At 45.7% G+C, this 23,635-nt stretch overlaps 1 protein-coding gene across 1 annotated transcript in view; it reads left to right on the forward strand.

Annotated features, from left to right (window-relative positions):
* The first annotated feature begins 1,658 nt into the window (after positions 1-1,658).
* Entpd7 (ectonucleoside triphosphate diphosphohydrolase 7) overlaps positions 1,659-23,635 on the forward strand; it is a 35,485-nt gene continuing 13,508 nt past the window's right edge. Inside the window, exons 1-6 of the mRNA XM_051146608.1 lie at positions 1,659-1,804; positions 2,095-2,197; positions 3,205-3,387; positions 12,497-12,702; positions 13,392-13,542; positions 20,943-21,046. Coding sequence (XP_051002565.1) covers positions 2,190-2,197; positions 3,205-3,387; positions 12,497-12,702; positions 13,392-13,542; positions 20,943-21,046 — 652 coding nt within the window. The 5' untranslated portion in view covers positions 1,659-1,804; positions 2,095-2,189. The remainder of the gene's footprint in view (positions 1,805-2,094; positions 2,198-3,204; positions 3,388-12,496; positions 12,703-13,391; positions 13,543-20,942; positions 21,047-23,635) is intronic.

Below are 23,635 nucleotides of genomic sequence, written 5' to 3' on the forward strand. Positions count from 1 at the left end.
TGCTGGGGTTAAAGGCTTGCGCCACCATGCTGGCCTCAGATAGGGTCTTTTTATATAGTCCTGCCTATGCTGAAACTATGTAGACTGGGCTGGCCTGGCACTAGCAGAGATCTGCCGTCTTTCTGACTCCCATGTGCTAGGATTAAAGACGCACCAGTACCCCAGGCTAGTTTCTTTTTTAGTTGCTCTTTTCCTCTCCAACTCAGGCCCGTCCAGAGAGTGTGGTGTTACTCTGACCCGGTCACCTAGTCCTCAGCCTTTCTCGGCTATGAATAGAGTTATATGAGCCCTTGTCCCTTTCACTATTAACCCACTTTACTCCTCTGACAGCTTCGAGTCCCGGCCAAATGCAATGACAGTGACTGTCACTGGCTACAGCCAGCTTTGAACGGAATAGTCACTACTGATCTCACGTTAGTTTTCATCTCTGTTCCTGTGTTCACTTAGATCCCAAGTTAGCGGTGTTTTATGTGTGAAAGGGTGGCCGAGCTTTGGGAGTGTGTAAAAGCAGGTATATATTTTGCTAATGAGGTAGACCGGGCAAGATTTTTGGAGGAGGATACTCTTCCCTCCCCCCCCCCCCAGACAGGGTTTCTTTGTGTAGCCATGGCTGTCCTGGACTCACTTTGTAGACCAGGTTGGCCTCGAACTCACAAGGCTCCGTCAGCCTGCCTCTGCCTCCCAAGTGCTGGGATTAAAGACGTGTGCCACCTCGCCCGGTTGGAAGAGGATACTCTTAAACCAAAGGTAAGCGATGAGTAGGAGCTGATAGTCAAAGCAGGTTGAAGCAGCAGAATGAACAAAAACTATCAGGTCCAAACTGGCAAGGTGTCGGTAAGAGATGAAACTTAACCCAGAGGCGAGGAGACGCAGTAGATGCGTCGTGGACAGTGGTGAAAGAGACAGGTTGTGAAAACTTTAGATTTTATATTATTTTTTATTATTATTATTATTATTATTATTATTATTATTATTATTATTATTATTATTATTATTACCATTCAAGAAACTTCTTTATGCCAATGAGACACAAGGCTGGTGTAAGCAAGGAATAAAAGCACCAAAGGTCCGCTGCTTTTGTACGCATCACCGGAAGGTCCCGGAGGACACTCACACGAATATTCACTCTCTGCACACAGTAGACAATCAACGCTGAAGGAATGGACACGAGCGCTTTGATGCGAACATCATTATCTCCAATTTTTTTTTTTCCTCACAATGTTTCTATCACGAGAGATGGCAATCATCCTGGGACATCAATTTGTGGGCAAAAGGGATGGAATGGAAGAACTGCCATTGTGGGAGGAAAGGTTGTGGGTAACTGGTGCATGGCTGCGGTGAACATCCCGAGACCCACCCACCCACCCACCCACAGGAACGGTTCAACAGTGGACGCAGCAGTAGTGGAGGCCACCCGCAGTGAGCTGGCGACACAGCAGTCGCTGACCTCTCACTTGTGCGGGCTGCGGGTCCCCGCCCGCCCTCCAGGCGGAGTCTGGGTGCGACGCCTTTTCCATTGGCCGCGGCTCTAGGCCCGGGGGCGGGCATTCGGGGCCGGGCGCCCTTGGGGATTGGCCCCGATGTGAACAGTTGCTCAGTGTGGGCTCGCCGCCGGTTCGTCCGTAGCTCCGGCTGCGCGCAGGGCGGGCCTCTCCGGGTCCCTGCTGTCATTGGCTCGGTGCGGTTTCCTTGGGGACGTGGCGCCGCCGAGGGCCAGGCTGCCTTCCGGCTGTGCTGGGAACCACGGGGAGCCGCTGAGGACCCGGCCGGGCTGTGGAGAGGGGCGAGCGGGCCTCGGGATCCTGTGAGTGGAACTGCGGGAGAGCGCGCGCGGGATGGAGAGGGACGGGGAGAGGAAGCGGGGTCCCCCATCCCCACCACCTGGGGTGGCGTGCTCAGCGTGCGCGGAGCTGGCCCACAGGAAACCCCTGCGCCCAGGATTCGCTGTACGGCCCTCTGGGACCACGGCAGGAGAGAGAACGGACACAGAGTGTAGGGGTTAGTACAGTGGGAGGGAAGTGTGCTGTCATTTCGGGGATCCGGCCCTTTGGACACTGCTGGAGGTATGTATGAAAGCCAGTCAACCTTTTCCAGGCTGCAGCCTTAGGAGATGCCGGGGACTAGGAGGCCACCCTCTCAGGGCAAAAGGAAAAGGAGGTGACAGACGACTAGACCACTGAAGGGAATCCATGGCTAGGTAAGGTTTGCACCCAGGTATCTTTGGTAGAGGGCCCAGTGGAAGGTGGTAGATAGGTGTGTGTGTTGAACGGCTGGGAGGCTAAGTGGCTTGGATCTGAGGCTGCTGAACTTTGCATCCTGGTGAGTTGCATGCCAACACGTCAAAGCATTATTTGTTTGAAAGGCCAATAATAACCTGTGGTTATCTTTTTAAGGTGGTAGAAACAGGGCAAAGATTCAGTTTTCACTATGTATCTGCTAAAACTGATTTTTAAAAAAAGTCTTCTTGTGTATATAATTTGTTAAACCATTTAAAAACTCAGTTCAAGCCGGGCGGTGGTGGTGCATGCCTTTAAGACCAGCACTCGGTAGGCAGAGGCAGGCGGATCTCTGTGAGTTCAAGGCTAGCCTGGTCTACAAAGTGAGTCCAGGACAGCCAAGGCTACACAGAGAAGCCCTGTCTAGAAAAACAAAACAAAAACAAAAAACCAAAGCAAAACTAAAAACCAGAACAAAACAAAAACTCAGTGAAATAATGTTTCTAACCATCTGGTTTCTTGACAGCATTACTAGTGGCCATGATGCAGTTTCTCCGATTCACCAGTGTTAGGAAGTGACTCCCAGAGACTGTTGGTCTTTCCATTAACACTAAATTAAATCTTTGAGTTGCACTCAAGGGCAAAGTTTGGAAATGGAAGGTCAAGTCTTTCTTTATTTTTCTTCTTTTTTTTAAACCTCAAACTCACAGAGATTGGTCTGCCTCTGCCTCCTGAGTGCTGGGACTAAAAGGCGTGCGCCACCACCGCCTGGCCTATATCAAGTCTTTCTAAACTGCATAATAGAAATACCATGAGCCATAAGGTGCTTTTCTCTCAATTTGAAACCGAAAAAACAAACAAACAAAAAACATTTAGACTTCTCTTGGCATGGATTTGTGCCTTGAGGGCTTTCATCTAGTTTTAAAATAGTTGTTTTTTTAACAGTAAATTTATAGTGGTTTAAGACTTAATGTTTGTGTCGTTCCAGGATCAGTTTTTCCTACCTCTGCCCAGCCTCCTGGTACCTCACTGTGCCCACAGTGAGCCCATTTCTCCGTCAGCGGGTGGCCTTCCTGGGGCTCTTCTTCATACCCTGTGTCCTTTTACTTCTATTAATCATGGATTTACGACACTGGGGCACCTCCTTACCCCGAGATAGGCAGTACGAGAGGTGAGTCAGCTTCAGATCACTCTAATCAGTTTGCTGCTGAAGTTATAAGCTTTTTTTTTTTTTTTGCAGTGCTGGCGACAGACCCAGGGTCTTGCTCATGCTTGCTAAGCACTCTTGTCACTGAGTTGGGTCCCCACCCTTGAAAAAATGTTGATTGTTGAGACAGGGTTCTCACTAAGTTTCCCAGGCCCAGAATGACCTGCAACTCACGCTGTAGGCTGATCTTGAACTTGCAGTCAGTGTGCAGCTCCGCTTCCTGGGGAATGCAGTCTGTGTCACCAGCCTTGGCTGTCTTTCTTGTTTAAAATGAAGTCTTCAATGCACTTACTACCCCTGACTCCTGAGAGAGATACTTTTATTAGTAAAATTGCATGTCATTTATCTCATAAGAAAGGTCCTAAGTCCCATTTTGGCCGTGTGCAGTTTTAGGTCAAGAATGCTGGCGCTGTATTTCAACCATGAAAGACAAGCTTTCTGTTTTCTTGTCTGGGAGGACTGAGGCTTGCTGGTGCAGACATGCTTAGGATTGTTGTATGCTTTTGATGAATTGACTTCTCTGTTTTTGTTAAATGAGCCTCTTTATTTTTATTTATTTATTTTTGGTTTTTGGAGACAGGGTCTCTCTGTTAGCTTTGGCTGTGCTGGGCCTGCTTTGTAGAGCAGGCTGGCTTCCAACTCACAGCAATCCACCTGCCTCTGCCTCCCGAGTGCTGGGATTAAAGGTGTGCACCACCACGCCCGGCGGCGTTAAATGAGCCTCTTTATCCTTGGTTTTGTTCTTTGCTCTGAAATCTTGTGTGATATTAATATAGCTATTTCAGCTTTCTTCTGAATCATGTTAAATGTGATGCTTTTCTGAGCTTTTAAGTGTTGTCTTTAGAAAATATTATTTTTATTTGTGTGTGTGTGTGTGTGTACGCGGGTGCGCGTGTGTGCAAGCGCGCGCATGCCTCTCCCTGAGTACTGAGATTACAGGAATGCGCCACTGCACCCAGCTCTTCTTTCTTTCTTTCTTTTCTTTTCTTTCTTTGTTTCTTTCGAATTGCTTTTAGACATGAGTCAGGAGACTTTGGGCTCCAAGTAATAACTCAGATTGACTTAAATAATAATAATTACAAAAAAAAAAAAAAAAAAAAAAAGAAGAAGAAGAAGAACCCTTCCAGCTCATATAACTTGATGTTCAGAGACAGAGAGACCATGGCGCCACATTAGCCAGCAGGGTGGAAGTTGCTGTACTGGCCCTCTTTCTGTTTACAGGGTTGGCTGTAAAATAGCACCTGGGGCCACAAGCATCCTCATAGAAGCGGCCTTCTCATAAGGACGAAGTGAATCTCACCAGACTCCTCTAGCAGCACTTTGCATAAAGCTTTTGTGGTCAGAATTGTGACAGATGCCTAGTCTTACTTTTCACTGGTCTGTCCCCAGAATTTCTCATTTCATAGTTTATTTTGTTGTCAATCAGTTAAAATTGTGTTGTGAGAGAGAGAGAGAGAGAGAGAGAGAGAGAGAGAGAGGGAAACTGTCTTGAGAGCCATGATACGCGTAGGTGCTGCTGGTCTGCCATACACAGACCGTTTGGTGCCTTTTCTCAAGCTGCTTGTGTGTTCAACCTCCCTTCTGCTAGAACTCCTGTTCATTTGTAGTTTGGAGTCTTTTCCAAGAGAGAATATAGTATTTGGGTGGCTATAAGCAACTGACCTTAAGAAATTTGTTAGCCGACCATGGTGACGCACGCCTTTAATCCCAGCACTCAGGGAGGCAGAGGCAGGAGAGCTCTGAGTTCGAGGCCAGCCTGGGCTACACAGAGAAAATCCTCTCTTGAAGAACAAGCAAGCAGACAAGCTCACTTTGATGGCATGATGGAGGATGAATTAGAAGGAAATAAGAAAGCCGAGAGATTTACTGTAATACTTGAGCGGAGAGGAGGGCAGCCTGAAGTGGGGCGGCAGCAGCACAGATAGAGAAGAGTAAAAACACTGAGTGGTCTGCAGGCCACAGAGTGACCCAGAGTTCTTATTAGTCACCGAATCCTAAGTGACCAGATCCAGGAAATAACTACTTAAGCAGTCAGCAGCCTTGTGGTTTTGTCGCCACTTTATTGATGGCTACATACCCACTGCCACAGCCGAATGTATAAACGCCACAGTGGCGGCCTCCACGAGACATCTAGGAGTCGGACACTCTCTAAGTCCTTGCTGTGTGTTCGCTGCGTCATATAAGATACTGGGGTACAAAGGTGAATGAAACGTGGCTCCTGAGTTCATAACCTCATTGGAGAGCACACCTGAGTGAACAGTTGAGATAGTCATTTTAAAATCAGGAATGCTACACAGTTAAGAATCAGGAACAAAGTTAATCATAAATGAATCCAAAGAGACCCATGAGTAACCAACCAAATGTGCTGTCAGTGAGTCCATGTTCTCAAGGGGCACGTACATTATGATAAGACAGGCTCTTTTACACAGCTTGCTTCTCCTGTTCCTGGCCCTCCTCCTCCTCCTCCTCCTCCTTCTCCTCTCCCTTCTTGTTTTATTTCTGCTTTTGCTTGCTTTCACTCTATAGACCAAGTTGACCTGAAAGTCACTGTGTTTCCCCAGGGAAGAAGCTTCGAACTGGCACTGCCATTGCAGGCCGCCACGCCATTGCTCTTCCTTTCCAGTGTTTTAATTAGCATGGCTTCCGCTTGTCTCATGGAACCCCAGATTACAGCAAACCCAAATGATGGCTCCTGCGGGCTCAGGTTGTCCGTAGTTGCAGGTGCCCTAAAAGCAGTGAGCACTGGTGTCTGACAGTGAGGCAAAGGGAATTTATTAAAGACAGCCATAAGATCCTGACTCATCAGATGCAATGGCACATGCTTGTAATCCCAGCAGGTGAATTGCTGTGAGTTCAAGGCCAACCTGGTGTACAAAGCAAGTCCAGGACAGCCAAGGCTACACAGAGAAACCCTGTCTTGAAAAAACAAAACAAAACAAAACAAAAACCTCCCCCAAAAAACCAACCCCAAAAAGCAAAGCAACTCCAGGACATCAGAGGCTACACAGAGAAACCCTGTCTTGAAAAAACAAACAAAAGCTTTGCTTTTTCTTTTCCTTCCTTCCTTCTTCCCCCTCTCCTTTCCCTTCCCTTCCCTTCCCCTCCCTCCCTCCCTCCCTTCCTTCGTCCCTCCCTCCCTCCTTTTTTCTTTTCTTTCCTGTAGTAGCAGCTGCTGCTTGAGTACCAGGGAGCACTAGCTGATAATACAGTGACCAGCCAGGGACCGAGAAGTCATGGGGAAAACGTTTATCAACAGTTCGGAAGGATTTAAGGCAAGTCCTGTGCTGTGACTTTTAATATTAGTACAGATGTAGTATATTTACACTTCTCCTACTGAAGTTATTCCTAAATCACGTGCTGAAATTTGAGTCAGTGTTCTGTGGTGGTGCACAGATGGTGCCATGCTGCTGGGAACAGACCCCAGGTGTCCTCACAGGAGCAATTGTAGTGACCTTTGCTCTGGGGAGTGTGTGCCAAGGACACCGCAGTCATTCTGTGGTCGCAGTAAATGGAGCTTAAGCCTATGGTGATCTTTCTGCATCTTTCTGTTTCATACTAATTATTTTCTGTTAAAGGGCTTTGCTTTTAGTGCTTTACCGTTTCTAAGGTAGTATGTCCGAACGCATCAGAAGCTTCTGTTGGCTTTCTGTAGGCAGTTTCAGAACCAAAGAGTTGTATTTTCTTTCTCTTTTCATTGTGAGCACATCCCCATAAAGTTTCTAGAAGTCAAAAAGAGAGATTGCATTAAATTAAAATAAAAATGGTTCGCTTTAGGATATACATATGAAGTTAGGTTTTCTTTCATAAGAGTTTGAAAGAGTGCTTGTCTGGTGAATTTGGAGGCTTCTCTGCCCGTGCATTCACTTGCTGTTATCTTAAAAGCAGGGGTTTGTGTTATAAATGTTGTTATCTGTCTTGCTTATTAACCTTGTTAAGAGGTTAGCAATAACCTTTCAAACTTTTCCTGAGCATGTATGGAGGCCACTGTGGACAGCTACTGTAATGCCACACTACATTTGGTTTTGACTCATGAGTAGTGTCATAAAATACGATGACATTCAGCAAAGAGCTGGTAAGGTGGCCCTTGTGGATGGAGGCCCCATTTATTGACTTTGGCAGACTTCTGAGTTCTGTTTGAACTCTGCAAGTGCTGTAATTGATGTTGATCCAGGTAATAGTTTGGTCAGTTATAGCTGTAATGCTGTTAATATCTTCAGGATAATGGCAGTGAAAAGCCCTCCTCTTGCATTTCTACTTGGGGAGATGTATTTGTGGGTAACTTTCATCGACTCAGCAGTGACTAGAGGAAAATCATGGTAGGGAGAGGAGGAGGTGGAGAGAAGAGGGGGTGGCGGGAGATGGAGGATATGCTCTGTGTGAGAGAAGGGGAGATGTGTGAGGAGCGGGTGGAGTGTTGGCTCTTTCTTGAGACAGTGGCTGAAGGATTTCAGAGCTCTTAGAGCTTTTCTCATAGGCTTCCAGTCCTTTCTAGAAAGTGCTTTGTGTGCCGCCAGCCAAGGAGAAGGGTCCAGTGGTGCAGTGGTTCGTTTGTGATGTTCAAGGCCGGGTCTGCAAATCATAAATGAAAATATTCAGGAAAGGACTGTTGGTCTGCTCAAGTGGGTGAATAGAGAGAGACTGTGAAATGGTTGGAAGGGTAAGAAGGCGGATAAGATTATGCGAGGTTAGCATTCCAGAAAGTGGTACTTTGCTACTTCCGGGAGGGAAAACCCTTCGGTTGCTTGTCTGTATGCAGGATAAGAAAAATGGAGACTTCCTGCTGCCTGCAGTGATTGATCAAAGACTCAGCGAGGGAGCAGAAAACAAATGCCATCTGGCGCTTCCTCTCTGCCCTGTGGTCTGAAGCCTGCTGTTGCGTTTTCTTTTTTGCTGTTGCTCTCATGACGAAGCCTTAAGGGAAGAGAAAGCTAAGCTGAGCTGCACCAAAATTAGAACTGTGAGACTGCTGCTTCAGCAAGAATCTACCAAGTCACTGAAACTGTCTTGAGAGGCCAGTTGAGCTTGAGGATAGCAGAGCAGAGACACAGAGGAATTGTGAGTGAACCGCCAGCTCCACACCGTGGGCTCCGGGGACAGTGAGCAGTGCTTGACCGCGCCTCAGCATGCATGGCTGTGAGGGTCACTGTCTGTAACCAGTGCTGCAGGCAGTGTGGCTGCTCTTGAGAAATGGCCTAAGCAAATGGAGAGAAACCTTAAGGGTTCATGCGGAAACAGATACTAGCTACTCAAAGGGCACAGTGCTCTTAGAGCAGCAGATAAGGGCTTTTCGGTAGCTAGAGAGATGGTGCCATGGCTAAGAGCATGCTTTGTTCTTGCACAGGACTTGAGTCTGGTTCCCAACACCAGTACCCTTTAAGGTGACCCACAGCCACGTGTAACTCCAGCTCCAGGGGATCCAGGCTTCTGGCCTCTAAAGGCACACACACAGATACAATTTTTTTTTTTTTCAAAAAGGAGGCCAGTGTCTTGGCCTTTAGTTTCAACACTAAGGAGGCAGAGGCAGATGGATCTCTATGAGTTTGAGGCCAATATGGTCTATGTATTCCAGGTGAGCTTAGTGAACGGATGGATGGATGTAAAGGAATTTTAATCCAACAACATGGCTACTCTGGCTGGAATACAGACACACTTGTAATTCTAAGAAATGGGCAGGTAGAGTTCTGAGTTCAAGGCCAACCTGGTACAGAGCAAGTTTCAGATAGAGAAAAGTTTAGGTCCAGGCGTGATGGTATATGCCTTTAATCCCAGCCCTCAGGAGACAGAGGCAGGCAGATCTTCTAGTCAGTTTTGTTCAGTCACTTTGGTTGAGTAAGTGAGTTGAAGGCAGTGCAGGCGAGTTGAGTTCATGGCAGTTCAGTTTATGGAATTCAGAGGCAGTGTTACAGGGAGAGTTTTACAGAGAAAGATTGAAGCTAGAACAAGCCAGACATAGGTGAGGACAGAATGAGCCAGAGAATGAGAAAGATCCAGAAGATTAGACAGATTGCTAGAGTTAGTTTGAGGCCATCCAGAGCAATTCAGTCCAAGGCTGAGAGAGAAGCCAAATTAAATCAGTCATCTTGGAGAGGAGTTTGAGCCAGAACAGCTGAGTTGAACCAGCCAGCCAGAATTCAGAGAAAACTAGTAAGGGTGAGCTTGCTCAGCAATAAGTCTCAGAAGCTGAAAGCATTCTAGGCCTAGATAAGATTGTACAGATGCTAGGAGCTTCTAGAGCCAGGCCTAGGTTTGCAGACAGAGGCAATAAACCTCCAAGACAACATTTAAAACAGACAAATAAAAGTTACTTTTATAGATAGATAGATAGATAGATAGATAGATAGATAGGTAGATAGATAACAGGCGAATAAAAGTTACTTTTAGGTCAAAAAGAAAAAAAAGTTACTTTTAGGGCTGGGGCAATGGCTCAGCGGTTGAGAGCACTGGCTGCTCATCCAAAGGTCCTGAGTTCAATTCCCAGCAACCACATGGTGGCTCACAACCATCTATAATGAGATCTGATACCCTCTTCTGTCATTCGGTCATACATGCAAATAGAGTGTTTATGTACATAAATACACAAATAAATGCCTTTAATCCCAGCACTCTGGAAGCAGAGGCAGGTGGATCTCTGAGTTTGAGGACAGTCTGGTCTGCATAGAGATACCCTATCTTGAAAAAGAAAGAAAGAAAGAAAGAAAGAAAGAAAGAAAAAAAACCCCTTGTTTTCAGGCCCACAGGTGTTCAGTACACAGGCATACACTGTTGTCCTCACAGCATTGCTGCAAACAGGTTCCTAACCCTCTCTCTTTCCCTCACACAGGTCTATTTTTCTGTCTATATCTTCAAGGTGTGAACCCAAATGAATTGAGTGTCAGAGACTCAGGATCCTTGAGTTTAAAGCTATCACAGGCAATACTGAGTGGTGGCTGGCTGAAGTTAATGGGAAAAAGGGCTATGTCCCATCCAATTATATCAGAAAAACTGAGTACACCTGAGGCCAGGTTGCCTCCCATCCTCCCTTGCTGTCACTTTCAGTCCGTTGAAAGGTTCTGGTGGGCACCAGGCGCCTGCTCCTGAACAGGGCCCCACCACACTGCTTATCCTAACAAGGAGCACAAGATGAGCAGGGAAACCATGCCAGAGATGATGATGAAGAATGAGCAGGAAAGAGGATGAGAGGGTGCATGCGTGGGAGAGGAAGAAGGCTTCATTACAGTGGTCCCAAGGCGTGAGTCCTTTCTGAGAGCTGTGAGTTCAGAGCTGTCAGGACACTGAGATGCTACATACCCATGCCATTGCAGTAACTCGCACACGCTTCACCTCCAAAGAAAACAAATGCCAGTGCTTTAGATGAAATTTGAGCTTCCACGGGAGACTTAGGATTTTGAAGTGTTCATCTTTGCAGTTGTGAATTTGGCACTTCCTAGTACCTTAAATATTTTTATAAGAAACATTGGTGGTGATATTTGTGAGCTTTTAAAACTGTAAAATGAAATGCGTCAACATTAGGAAGATTTGTATAACCTAATTGAATGACATGTTTTCCAATAATGAGGTCAAGGAATCATGCCTTGTTACGAAAAGCCATCCTTTCCCAAGACCAAGATAAGCCAATAGATTTTAATGTAACAGAATATAAAAATTTTTGAGTGGGGGTTTTTGTGTTGGCTATGTTTTCTTAGTTTTATTTATTTATTTATTTTTTAGTTTTAATTGGTCTGGAGCTCACTATGTAGACCAGGCTGGCCTCTAACGCACAGAGACTCACCTGCCTCGGCCTCCTGAGTGCTGAGGTTAAAGACTTGTGCCACCATGCCCAGCCTATTATTAGTTACTTTTGTTGTTGTTTTTGTCAACTTGACACAGGTTAGATTTTTCTGGAAAGAGGGAGTCCTCAGTTGAGAAAATGTCTCCATAAGATCGGCCAGTTGGCAAGTCTAAGGGGCATATTTTTGATTAATGGTCAATGACAGAGGGCCCAGGCCATAGTGGGCAGGTGGTTCTGGGTGGCTTTAGAAATCAGCTGAACAAACCATGAGGAGCAAGCCAGTGAGCAGCACTCCTCCGTGTCCTCTGCCTCCAGGTTCCTGCCTTGAGGTCCTTCTCTGATGTCCCACAGTGATGGACTGTTACCTGAAGTAATAAGATGAAATAAACCCTTTTCCTTCACAAATGCCTTATTTGGGCATTTACCACAGCAGAGAAACCATGACTAATACAGTTTTAGATTCCAGTTGTAGCAGACCTCTAAGAAACTCTACTTGTTTCAGGTTATAGAACAGAAGTGGTGTCTGCAGCATTCTGAAGGTTTATCAAAACCACCTCTTGGGTCTGGGGGTGTAATTCAGTGGCAGAGTGCTTGCCTAGCATGTATGAGGCCCTACGCTCAATCCCCACATCAGTCAACCAATCAATAAAAATAAATTTTTGAAAGGAAAAGAAAACCTTCCTTTCTAGAGCAGGTGTGAAAGGCTAGACTATCACACACTCAACTAAGGGTGTGTCTGTAGCACACTGTATACCGAAGCAAATGGGCGACTGTTAATCAAGGCACAAAAGACATTTGTGACACTGTGAAACAACACCATTCTTTCTTTTTCTTGTCTCAGGAAGTGGTGTGTGTGTGTGTGTGTGTGTGTGTGTGTGTGTGTGTGTGTGTGTGTTATTATGAATTGAATTTATCTATACTAGTTATCCATACATAATTTATTGTTAATTAAGTGAATTAATATTTAAACGTTCGCTGGGTCTGGTGGCACATGCTGCCATTAATCCCACCACTCAGAAGGCTGAGGCAGGTAGACCTTTGTGAGTTCAAGGCCAGCCTGATCTACAAAATGAGTTCCAGGTCAACCAAGGCTACAATAGCGAAACCCTGTCTCAAAAACAAAAACAAGCAAACAAAAACTTAAGCATTTCTTACTTTATTTTGTAATATACCAAGTATACGTAGATAAAACCCAAGTACCCCAAAGCTTGGGGGCCCAGTCGGATGAGGGGGTGCTGGTGAATCCTGGCGATCATCTGAAGCTGTGCTCATCATGAACCATCTCATCCTGTTTCATCCTCTTAGGTATTTGGCTCGGGTTGGGGACCTGGAAGCCACCAACACGGAAGACCCCGATCTGAATTACGGACTTGTGGTGGACTGTGGCAGCAGCGGCTCCCGGATTTTTGTTTACTTCTGGCCACGACATAATGGAAACCCCCATGACTTGCTGGACATCAAACAGATGAGAGACCGAAACAGCCAGCCTGTGGTTAAGAAGATCAAGCCAGGTACTGATCAGAGGAGTTTCCTTGTTGCTCCTCTACCTGCTATAGGCAGAAGAAGACAAAGGGGAGACGGGCGTGGTGGCGCACGCCTCTAATCCCAGCACTCAGGTGGCAGAGGCTGGCGGATCGCTGTGAGTTCGAGGCCAGCCTGGTCTACAAAGTGAGTCCAGAACAGCCAAGGCTACACAGAGAAACCCTGTGTCAAAAAACCCAAAAGCAAAACAAAACAAACAAAAATCCATAAATGTAGATCCTGCCATAGAATCTTTTTTGTTTGTTTGTTTTTCAAGATGGGGGTTTCTCTGTAGCCCTGGATGTCCTGGAACCTGCTCTGTAGACCAGGCTGGCCTTGAACTCAGAGACCCACCTGCCTCCCAAGTGCAGGGATTAAAGAAGGGCACCGCCTCTGCTGGGCACCTTTGACAATCTTCCTTGTGCTGTTGTTGTTCACTTTACACCTCGATTGTAGCCCCTCCCTCATTCCTCCCCACTGAGTGTTCATTTTCTGAGTATTATGTGATCGACATTAAAAAAAAAAAAAAAAAAAAAAAAAAATATATATATATATATATATATATATATATATATATATTTGTTTTACTTTATAATATTATATATTACATGTATACATTATATATTTTGCATATATATGTGTGTGTGTGTAAAATGTGTATGTATATGTTTTATTTAAGGAATCTCCGCAATGGCAGACACTCCAGAACATGCCAGCGATTACCTGCGACCTCTGCTGAGCTTTGCTGCTGCTCACGTGCCCGTGAAGAAGCATAAGGAGACACCCCTCTACATCCTCTGCACAGCGGGCATGAGGTTGCTCCCTGAGAGGTGAGAGTCAGGACTCTGCGGGACTCAGGGAGTCCCATGCAGCCAGGATGGAGGCGGGTGAAGGCACAGCACGCAGACTCGCGTTCACGGGTGTCTTCACAGGTGGCAAAGGCTGCTCACTTAGAAGCAGAGTAGCTGTCCCTGTACCCAGTTATTGCACGGTCAGATAGTCACATCCTCATGACATTTGTCGCTTTGGGATCAGCGTCTATCTGAGATGACAAAGTGGTTCTGAGTTTGGATTGAAGGCGTGGTGGCAGTTGGGAGTGGTGGCGGTGGTGACTCAGTCATGAAGCAGGTGTGGAGAGACTGCACAAAAGCAGTAGAAGGGTCACCTGAGGTAGAGCAGTGGCACTGGGGCAATGGTACCAGAGGCTAGGGCAGCCATGCAGCGTTCGCTGTCACTCTGTGTGGGTCCTGTGATGATGGCTGAGTGCCCCCTCTCCCTGCTACACAAACCTCAGTCTCTATATCACTTTATATTTCTCAGCCCCAGCCAGAGTGTATGTGGTGTGTGTGTGTGTGTGTGTGTGCGCGCGCGCGCGCACGCGTGCGCGCGCGTGTATGGGGAAGGGTGTGGGGGTGTGGGGGGTATGTGTGGGTGGGTGGGGGGTATGGGGGTGGGTGGGGGTGGTGGGGGGAGGTGTGTGAGGGTTCCACCTGAACCTGCATTCAGCCTGATCCTTCTTCCTACAAGAGAGTATGAGAGGGAGGAAGATGCTGTATTCAGCTCAGACACCCCCTTGCTTGTGACTTCCCTCTCCCAACGCCTCCTGGGTCCCAGCACATTTACATGGACCTGGGGTGGGAGTGAGCTTCCAGAGTGTTGGCTTTCCTCATTGTATTAAATTGTGAGAACACAGCATTACACTTTGATCATTATGACACGCACCCAAGAGAAACAGTTGAAAGGGGAAGATTTGTTCTGATCCCCAGTTCTCATCTGAAGCCCACTGTATTGTTTACGAGCCTGTGGTGTGGCAGAATATCATGGCAGGTGGGCACAGCGGAGCAGGGCTGCATGGTTCATAGTGGCACAGATAGCCAGAGAAGGTCCTGCAACAAGAAAGACCCCAAGGACATGCCTCAGTGACCTGCAGTTATCCTCATCACTTCCCAGTAGTGCCATCAGTGGATTAACTAGTGATGACATCAGGGTCCACGTGACCCAACTACCTGTCTGTGCTTGGACCCACCAGCTAGGGAGGCAGTTGTCAGCACGTGAGCCTGTTGGGTTTCAGACTCAGGACAAGCAGCTGAGGTACCCATTTAACATATTAAAGCTGACCTGGCCTCCCAAGGTCTTCCAGCATCCCTCAGTCCATACTCCATCCTCTACCCTGAGTTTTCCAGCCCAGAGGCGGGGCTTCCCCTTCCCCAGAGGCTCTTCACTATATAATCCAGACATTTTGGTCTCTGTTTGTCTCTTCTCTTCTCTCCTTCCCCTTCTCCCTGTCTGCATGGTGATTTCCTTGGCCTTATCCCTTGGGACTAGTCAACCTGTCCGAGAGCTGACCCCAATAAACCTGCCTTTATACTTTTAATTTGGCTTGAATTGGCTTACTTCATCGGTAGAGAAAACCTGTTAGATCCTTTTGGGAAACACATTGTATCTAAGCTGCAACACATGCTTAACATGAGCTCTGTCATCTTAATGAGTTTTTTTTTTTTTTTAGCCCCCTCATATTTAATTTTTTAATCTCTGGATGTGTGCACATACGTGAGAACAGTTGCCGTGGAGACCAGAAGAAAGAATCGAATCCCCTAGACCTGGAGTTATAGCAGGGGTGGGCCACATGCTATGGGTGCTGGGAAACCGGCTCCTGTCTCCAGCGAGAACAGCATGCGCCTTCTTTGCAGGCCCTGCGTGAGGTTTTGAGTGTACAGTACATTCTGTTGGCTATGTGCAGAGCTTTATGCCCGATCCTGAGAGCTTTTTTACCGTGTTTGCCTGAAACTTTATGGTCTTTTCCTTGGCGTAACGTCCTCAAGACTGACCGTGTTGGCTGGCAGTCTCCTGCATTACATGTATAATTTTTTAATCCTGTCATGTGTCTGGCCATTGAGGTCATTTTTACATATGGACTGCTGTAAATAATGTTGCAATGACTGTGCAAGTGTTAGTCTGTTTTCAGGATTCTGGTTTCAGTTCTTCTGGTAATCACCTCGAAGATGATATTCTTTGTTGTTGTTTTGGTTTGTTTGTTTGTTTGTTTGTTTTTGAGACAGGGTTTCTCTTTGTAGCCCTGGCTGTCCTGGAACTGGCTCTGTAGACCAGGCTGGCCTTGAACTTGGTATTAAAGGTGTGTGTTACCACTGCAAGCTTTTTGAAAAACAAAACCCAAAAAAACCAAAGAAAGGTGCTGGGGTCGAATGCAGAGCTTAGCTAGGCAGATTTTCCACAACTGAGATGTCGCCTCCACCTACTTACATACAATGTTTTTATTTTTTTTTATTTTTTTATTTTTTATTTTTGGTTTTTGGAGACAGGGTTTCTCTGTGTAGCCTTGGCTGTCCTGGACTCACTTTGTAGACCAGGCTGGCCTCGAACTCACAGAGATCCGCCTGCCTCCGCCTCCTGAGTGCTGGGATTAAAGGCGTGCGCCACCACGCCCGGCCATACAATGTTTTTAAAAGCTTTACTTACTTTTATTTTATGTATATACCTTTTGCCTCCATGTATGTATGTACACCACGTGTATGCAGAGACCACAGAGGCTAGAAGAAGGCATTGGGTCCCTGGAACTAGAGGTTACAGATGGTTGTGAGCTACCATGTAGCTGGCAAGAACCAGACGTGGGTCCTCTGCAAGAGCAGTCATTGTTCCAAACCGCTGAGCCAACTCTCCAGCCGTCTATATGTAGTTTTCAAGTTTGGTTTTTAACATGGTGTGTGTGTGTGTGTGTATGTGCGCGCGTGCGTGCATGTGTGCATGTGTCTGTTTGCATAGAGGCCAGAGAGTTGATTTTCTCCATCCAACATGTAGGTTCCAGGAGTCGAGCTGTGATCGTCAGGGTCAGCTTTCACTGCAGAGCCGTGTCGCTGGCCCTCCACATACACTTTCTGGAAGTACCTAGATGTTGTTTTCCATAGCTGCTGTACTTTTTGTAGTTCTGCCATCAAGGGTCCCTGTTTTTCCACATCTCGGGAAATACTGTTTTTTTTGTTTTTTAGCCACCCCAAGAGGTGTGACTAGTCTTTCACTGCAGTGCTGATTTGCAGTTCCCTCATAAAAACCCTAAGAATTTCTCATGTACCAGTTAGCCATTTGTTTGGCTTCAGAGAAATGGCTAATCAAATTCATAGATCCATTTGAAAATCAGGTTGTGGGCTTGGGGATTTAGCTCAGTGGTAGAGCACTTGCCTAGCAAGTGCAAAGCTCTGGGTTCAGTCCTCAGCTCTGAATGAATGAATGAATGAATAATAAAAATCAGGTTGTAGGTTTCATTCTATTATGTTGTAAAGTTTCTCCTGTGTCTGAGGATTGAGCCCCTCATCAGATGGGCAGTCTGTAAGCACTTTGCCCATTCTGTAGCTTGTGTTTTCGCTTTGTTGGTCGTTTTCAGAAGCTGCTTGGTTTGGTGTACTCCCACATGTGGCTTTGGTTGGTGCTTGTGCTTTTGGTGGCACGGTGAGTTCAGTGCCAGCAGTGACTTTGGAATTACGCTTCTAGGAATGACTATAGTCTCATAAGCATTGGGCATTTCTTTCTTTCTTTCTTTCTTTTTTTTTTTAAAGATTTCTTTATTTATTATGTATACAATATCCTGCCTGCAAGCCAGAACACCAGATCTCTTTATAGATGGTTGTGAGCCACCATGTGGTTGCTGGGAATTGAACTCATTACCTTTGGAAGAGCAGTCAGTGCTCTTAACCTCTGAGCCATCTCTCCAGCCCCGCATTGGGCATTTCTTATGAGTGGAAATATTTTTCCTTGATAAATAGCAGTTTGCTTTTCCATCCATTTACAATTTCTCACTTGGCGTTTCTTAAAATTACGATAATAAAAGCCCTAGATGTTGGCGTAGGGCTTCAGTCTGGGTGTGCCACGTGACGTAATGCCCCACAGCACTGTGTTCAGTGGACTTCTTGCCCCTTCTGTAGACTGTGAGTGGTTTTCTTTCTGGCTTACTGGTGAGCAGCAGACTGTTTATATAGTCATTTGTTATCATGAGAGGCCATCTAGTTCTCTGTTTACAAAATTTCATTTTGATGCTACAGACCACACTTTAAATGTTAAAGTGGTAGCTTTACATCATTAGCTGAAGGCCTAACAGTACACCAGGACCAACACAGCTGTGCATTCTGTTAGCCAGCCCTTCACTTTGTATGGGTGCCTTTTTTTTGCATATCTATATGTAACTCTACAAAGTTATAATGATCCTATAATTCACATTATTTACATATTTTTAAACAAACTAAACAAAGTATTTTGAAAATCTTTTCATGTTTTCATTTAGAAATATAGGCCCAGTGTGGTGGCGCATGCCTTTAATCCCAGCACTTGGTAGGCAGAGGCAGGTGGATCTCTGTGAGTTCGAGGCCAGCCTGGTCTACAAAGTGAGTCCAGGACAGCCAAGGCTACACAGAGAAACCCTGTCTAAGATAGAAAAAGAAGTATAAATTTATTAATATGGTAGTAATTTTATTAATAGGTGTTCCGTAAATTATTTAACTAGTTCCCGTGTTATCATCTTATTTCCCCATAGTTACTATAATAAATAATAATAGCTGGGTGTGGTGGTGCACACCTTTAATCCTAGCACTCAGGAGGCAGAGGCAGGTGGATCTCTGTGAGTTCCAGGCCAGCCTGGTCTACAAAGTGAGTTCAGGACAGCCAAGGCTACACAGAGAAACCCTGTCTTGAAAAAAATAAAAAAACAAAACAAAACAAAAAAATAATAATATAGTTGTCTTTGTTAATACTTGAATTACATTTTTTAAGTATAGTGGCTTGGGCTAGAGAGATGGCTCGTGAGTCAAGAGCACTTGTTCTCAAAGATGACCCAGGCTCAGTTTCTAGCACCACCACCCGTAACTCCAGGTCCAGGGCAGCTCACGCCCTCTTCTGACCTCCATGGGCACCAGGCACACAAGACTGGTATCCATCTTTCCCTGGTGTCAGGCCCAGGCCCAGCAATCGCTCCCCCAGGAATTGCTCAGAAGCATGTGCAATCCAGAAAGATGGAGAGCCCCCTCGTTATCCTGTAAACTCTGTAAAAATTTATTACATGTGACAGTTAGCACTGTAAATGAGATTGTATTGGAAAGTTAGTTCAAGTGTAATTCTGTACTTTGAAGTGGCAGCAGTATTCTTCACTGAGTTATGCTGTAATATATAACTTCCAAAGTCCAAGATGGCTGGGGAGAGGGAAAGTACTTGCCCTACAAGTATAAGGAGCTGAGTTCAGATTCCCCAGCCAGATGTAGTGGTGCATGCTGTAATCCCAGTGCTGGGGCCGCAGAGATAGGAGGATCCCCAGAGTTTGCTGGCCAGCTAGTGTAACCAAACCAGAAAGTTCCCGGTTCACTTAAGAAGCACCAGCTAGGAAACAGTTAGATGGAGGGCTCGAGAGATGGCTCAGTGGTTAGGAGCACTTGTTGCTCTTGTAGAAGACCTGGTTTCTATTCCTAGCACCCACATAGTGGTTTACAACCATCTGTAACTTCTGTCCCAGGGGATCTAATGCTCTCTTCTGACCCCCACTGGCACCAAACTTGCATGTAGCACACATACATACATGTAGGCAAAACATAAAATAAAATGAGTAAATTTAATTTTTTTAGAAAGGAAGAAAGTAGTTGAGGAAGATGCTCAGTGCCAACTTCTGATTTCTATCTACATATGCATATGAACACACACACACACACACACACACACACACACACACACACAGATAGTGAATCTAAGATGACTACTGGTCTCATTTTTAACTAGCATTTTCCTTGGATTTATATTACTACCCTTTGCTTTGTTTATCTATTTTTACTTTGTCTAATAATCCTAGGAAAACACTTAAAACCTGAGAGACACCCGCATAGATACTTGTAGTGAGAATTTTGGAATTTTGGGTTCCTTAAACACAGAAATATAAGGACATGTTTTTGTTTTAATCCCAGCTGTGGGTTTATGGGGCTGCTTCGCAGAAGCTAACTATGATTTGCCTCATGCTCTAGCAGAGGCGTGATGTTGCCAGCTATGGCAGTTTCCTCAATTGTGTGACTTTGGGAATTCTGGGGACTTTTCAGAGGGCATATAAATCCTAGGGCCCTGAGTTGGCTGTTGTTGGTCTTCGTTTGTTAAGTAGTGGTGTGCAAAGAAGAAACAGGAGGAAGAAGAAGAAATTAAATATCCTGAGGATGAAGGTCAGCCTTGCTTGCCCAAGAGTTCAGTGTTCCTAGTCAGCGGGAAGTAGTCCAAGGACAGCGTCAGCATCGTCCCATTTAGGACCCCTGACTTTATTCAGGAATCGCTTTCCTTTCCTCTCTATCCTCCTCCTCCTCCTCCTCTCTCTCTCTCTCTCTCTCTCTCTCTCTCTCTCTCTCTCTCTCTCTCTCTCTCTCTCATACTTAGAATTAGGGGGTTGAAAGGGGAGAAGAAAAGGGGTGGAGAAGGCAGAAGAAAGACGGACCCACAAAGTAGCTGACGCTAAGCTACAAATGTCACCCTTGAAATGGAAATTCTTACGAACTTTGGGTTTTGAACTTCAAATGATAAGATTTTTATACAGAAAAAAGTCAACCCTTGAAACATGGAAAAGGAGATTAAAAAGTTAATTGTTAGCTTATATAAAGGGTTATATAAAAGCCTGTGGAACTCACAGTATAGTTTGTGAGGCATTGTCTGTATTGTGTAAGGTCTGAGGGTGAATGTATGCTCTGTAATCGCCTTCTTCCTCTCACAGTAGTTAGGAGCATTTTATAGACTAGATCTGTGTGCTGTGATTCCCTGTGACTTATTCATACCCTCCCAGGGGCATAAAGGCACGCGCTCCTCACTGAGCACTGAGTTACAGCATTATTTAAGGGATACTGCCTTTCTTTGGATGCAGTGTGAACCTCTGAAGTCAAAATAGGAGCCAAAACACAGCATGGTGCTCAGTGCTAAGGTAAAGGCAGATGTAAATGTGTGACTTCTAGAAGCACTGTGTGAAACAAGCTCCTAGTGCAGGGTCTGCAAACAGATTGTGACAAGTGGACGGGGTAGCTGGACTGACATCATGACAAGACAAGGTAGCTTGTGGTTGTCCTAAGAGACAGAGGCTCACTGCATTCTCAGGCTAGCACTCAGCCCCTGGGCTCAAGCACTCCTCCCACCCTCTCCTGAGGGGCTGTTTTGGTGCTAGGTGAAAAGACAGTTAATAATTAACTTTGGGATTTTTTTTGTTCTTTTTCCACAGGCAGCAATTGGCTATCTTGGCCGATTTAGTGAAGGATTTGCCATTGGAGTTTGACTTCCTCTTTTCACAGTCTCAGGCCGAAGTGATCTCTGGGAAGCAGGAAGGTATTCAGCCTGGCAGGGCGGAGCTGGGTTGCCTCTGAGGTGCACGGATCAGCTTCCTTAGCAGGTGTTCGGGATTACTGCGTGCATCTGATTTCCATTTCCCTGTCAAGGATTGTCTTGGTTCAGCTGCACAATCTGTTTGCAGACCCTGCACTAGGAGCCTGTTTCACATGCGTGTTTCTAGAAGTCACACATTTACAACTCCCTTTACCTTAGCACAGAGCACCATGCTTCGTATATGCATCTTTGCTTAGCTAATTGCACGGTTGGAAACACACAGTTCTAGGGGTTATGTGTACTTTACCTAGTTACATGTGGAAGCAAGTTATTGCATTAAATGTGGGGAGACCTAAGTCAAGGCATGATTAGGCCAAGTTACTTCGTCTTGTTTCCGGTTTTCCTTTTATTGCAGTTACTGTGCAGTTGTGTTACTTTCCGTCACACACCACTGCATTGCTGTTCTCATGTGGTCCAGACATTTCCTAAAGGATGAGTTACTACCAATTCTTTTCTCTTTTTGAGACAAGGCCTCTCACCATGTAGCCTTTGCTGGTCAACAACTTGCTGGCTGGCTTCAAATTCAGAGCAGTCCCCCTGCCTCTGTTTCCTAGTGCTGGGATTATAGGCGTGTGCCACCATGCCCTGCCATTCCCATTTCTTGAAAGAAGGTGATCTCTTCTGAAATGGGGACATGGCTCAGTTGGTAAGGTACTTGCCACACAAGCAGTGGACCTGACTTGGTTCCCTCGGCACGCACATAAAAAGCCAGGTGTGGTGATGCACACCTGTAGTCCCAGAGCTGGGGAGGCAAAGGCCGGGGAATGCCTGGAGCTTGCTGACAAGCCAGCCTAGCGGAATTAGCGAAAGAGCCTGTCTTCAAAACATAAGGTGGAGGGTGACTGAGGACGACAGCAGTGTCATGTCTGGTCTCCATGCGCGCGCACGCGCGCGCGCGCGCACACACACACACACACATATGTGCATATACATAATTTATTTTCCCCTTGTCTGGGCACTACTACTCATGTTTCTTAGTCACACAGCCATTTGCCATCTTTTTCATTACAGTTGGTATCTTTATCATCTCAGAATTGGCATCTTCTCAGTCTTTTTCCCTTATGAGGTAACATTTTCCTGCTTTTTGCAAGACAAATAATTTTTATTACATCCACGAATATCATGAGGTTGTGAGTCCTGTTTACATCAGAAGGAGAACATTGATTTTTTTTTTTCTTAAAATAGACACTTTCACCTGGTTTACATTCAACTTTGTACATTTATTATGTGGGTTTATTTTATTTCATTTTTTAATGTTTACTATTAATTCTTCAGGGTTTTACTTTTTAAAACATTTTCTAATGATTTATGTGGGTTCTGGGAATGGAACCCAGGTCCTCTGAAAGAGCAGCCAGTGCTCTTAATCACTGAGCCCTTATTGTTTCTGTTTTTTTAAAAGATTTATTTACTATTATGTATACAGTGTTCTGTCCACAGGCCAGAAGAGGGCATCAGATTACATTATAAATGGTTGTGAGCCACTATGTGGTTGCTGGGAGTTGAACGCAAGACCTTTGGAAGAACAGGTAGTGCTCTTAATCACTGAGCCATCTCTCCAGCCCCATGTTTTTGTTTTTTATTTTTATTTTATTCTTATTCATTGTGCATTGGTGCCATGGCTTATGTGTGAAGGTCAGTCCTCAGCAGTCATTTCTCTTCTTTCAACACATGGAATTAAGCTCAGATCAGCAGACTCGACTGCAAGTGTCTTTCCCCGCTGAGCCCTCTCACTAGCCTTGGACCAGGGTTTTATTCCACTCTGTTTCGCAGTGTATATGCAGGACGGTCATTTTAAGCACCTTTATCTGATGAGCTACTCACTGGCTCTCAATTATTAGTTCTTTAACCAAAGCTTTGACATTACTGTTTGCATTTGTCCTGTGTGTATCAGCCACTGGCCAGTCTGGAACTGGGCAATGAACTGTCCCACAATTCCGTTCTGGAAACTGTGACTATATTGTTTAGGGTCAGTATGTGTAGCTTGGAGGTGAGCCCAGTTCCTTCACAGCTGTACTCTGTGTTCTCGTGGCTTTCCTCATACATTCTGGTTCCCTGGAGCCCAGGGTCATGCTCCTCTGCTTAGTAAAACAGGCTTTGAGTTCATCTGCTCTGCCAAGTTGGTAACGTGATTGCATCTGCAACCAAAGCCGAGTGGCTGGAGAACAAAGGGAGAGAAATAATGTATTTTCCCATCTGCTTAGGCTATAGCTCCTCAGACCAAAGAGAATTCACTTCCTTTACACTTCAGGTGTCTGCTCATCTGTACCCCATCTGTGGTAGGAATGCCCCAGTAGGGAGGAACAGAGTAAACAGAGGCAAGCCAGGCCCAGTGAGGTGGCATGTGCCTCTAATCCTAGCACTTGGAGACTGAGGTAGGAGGATTGCCCCAAGTCTGAAGGTACATATAGCAAGCCGAAGTGTAGGCTAGCCTGGGCTACAGAGTGAAATTGACAACAAAATGGACTGCGCTGGGAAGATGGCTCAGCAAAGTGTCTGCACGAGGAGCAGTTTGGATCCCCAGCACTCATGTGA

This window comes from Acomys russatus, chromosome 5, assembly GCF_903995435.1.
Source record: "Acomys russatus chromosome 5, mAcoRus1.1, whole genome shotgun sequence".
Classification (NCBI taxonomy): Eukaryota; Metazoa; Chordata; class Mammalia; order Rodentia; family Muridae; genus Acomys; species Acomys russatus.